This window comes from Amphimedon queenslandica, unplaced genomic scaffold (genome assembly GCF_000090795.2).
Source record: "Amphimedon queenslandica unplaced genomic scaffold, v1.1 AMPQUscaffold_6155_Cont21883, whole genome shotgun sequence".
NCBI lineage: Eukaryota > Metazoa > Porifera > Demospongiae > Haplosclerida > Niphatidae > Amphimedon > Amphimedon queenslandica.
In genome coordinates this window covers 1-1,814 of record NW_003553550.1, presented here as the reverse complement: position 1 = coordinate 1,814, position 1,814 = coordinate 1, and the positions used below count along the sequence as shown (strand labels likewise).

The 1,814-nt window shown below is 34.1% G+C and overlaps 1 protein-coding gene across 1 annotated transcript; it reads right to left on the bottom strand.

Annotated features, from left to right (window-relative positions):
• Nucleotides 1–111: 111 nt before the first annotated feature.
• Nucleotides 112–1,740, bottom strand: LOC109592144 (uncharacterized; the record flags this gene model as incomplete). Its single annotated transcript, XM_020007683.1, has 5 exons — nucleotides 112–209; nucleotides 609–749; nucleotides 827–929; nucleotides 1,499–1,619; nucleotides 1,688–1,740. Coding segments are annotated over 4 exons (331 nt in total), but the record flags the coding sequence as incomplete, so codon positions are not given.
• Nucleotides 1,741–1,814: the final 74 nt, after the last annotated feature.

Below are 1,814 nucleotides of genomic sequence, written 5' to 3'. Positions count from 1 at the left end.
CAGCTCTTTACAACCAACATAACTAAAAAGTGACAAATAAACTATTGATTTAAACTGTTACTAACACAAGGTCCCAGTCAGGATCATGACTCTTCACTTCTTGTAATGTTCTTTTAAGATTTGATTTAAAGTTAGGTTGGAAATCAATGTCATGCTCAAGTATTAGTACAGTCCTCATATCTTCAGTAATAATAATTCAGTAATAATTCCTGATAGAGATATGAGAAATAATAATAATAACAATGATATACATGTACATGTACATGTACATGTATTTACAAATAAAAGTCCATGTACATACTTTCTTTCTTTTTCTTATTATTATCAACAGTGGGTGTGGTGCCGGTAGGTGTGGTAGCAGCCACTGGAGTGAGGAGAGGTACCGGGGGTTTATTGATTTGTGACATGTTTCTGAGAAAACGTTCTGTACCTCAAAAACATGTCACAAACATGCAAATGTTCAGGCACATAATTACACGTACATTGTAATAGCATTTAATACATCTTAAAACCATACCACATGTACTAAACAGGTAAAAACCAGAAGAACAGAGGATAGATACTTGTACATTTGATCATACATATACAGTACTTGTAAAATGGCTCACTCTTTCTCTTGGGCTACTGTATTGACAGCTGCTACACACTTGAGTAGCAACTCTTGATCACACGGGAACGACATGATATCAGCATGATCAAGTGCTGATTAGCGGACTGACTAACAAATCAGGTAATAGATTACAATCAACCTATGGAAAAGAGAGAGAGAGACGGAGGAAGAAAAAGATGTAAAATTACATACATGTACAATTAAAAGTGGTCAAACCTGTTGTACTAGTTGTTGAACTGGTTCATTAAACCTGAATACCATGTACTGTAATACCAGCAACAAGCGACAGCATGGCAATGGAGGAACAACATATCCTGATCTGCATATCAGTAAAACTCAGTAAAACAAAGGCAACAACTATACATGTAATTAAGGAACAGTTGCATGCTTCATTAAGTGACATGATCAAACTTTCATGTTTTATCGTGTAATCAAAAATATGATTTTTACTTTTAAGTTATGCATATGTTTCCTGAAACATGATCATGAACTATGCAATAACATGTTCATTTAGAAATCCACCCAGGAAAAAACACATGCATGTTTGTGCATGTACTCATGTACCTGCATGCTTAATGCATGTTTATAACATGTACTAGCCTGTTTCTGCATGTTTGTGAATTGTGACATAATGTTTCTGAGAAGACATTCTATACTTCAGAAACATGTGACAAACATACATGTACATGTACATGTAATGCTTATAACAGGCATTCACATGTACATGCATTATACTTATGCATATTGTTCCTACATGTTTGTTATTATTTATTATATAACCATACTGAATAAACTATGCACATAATAAACTAGCTAAAGCCAGAAGAATAGAAGAGAGACACATGTGCATGTACATGTACATGTACATGTAAAATCAAAATGGCTCACTCTTTCTCTTCGGCCACTTTATTGACAGCTGCAACACACTTGAGTAGTAACTCCTTCCTAATGCTATCAGAGAAACTACCCCACACCAACAACAATAACTGGAGATGAGTAACAGGTAGATCTGATAGAGAGATAAGGAAAGGAAATAAGTACATGTAATGTAGGGTACATGTACATGTAGTCATGTACCTTCTTCATGGTCATTTTCATTTGATGCATTTTCTTCAAGAGTAAACAAAAACCTAAAGACACATGTACATGTCACTAGTAAATTATATTATATTCTAGTAAAACACAGTATATTCAAATGCAAATT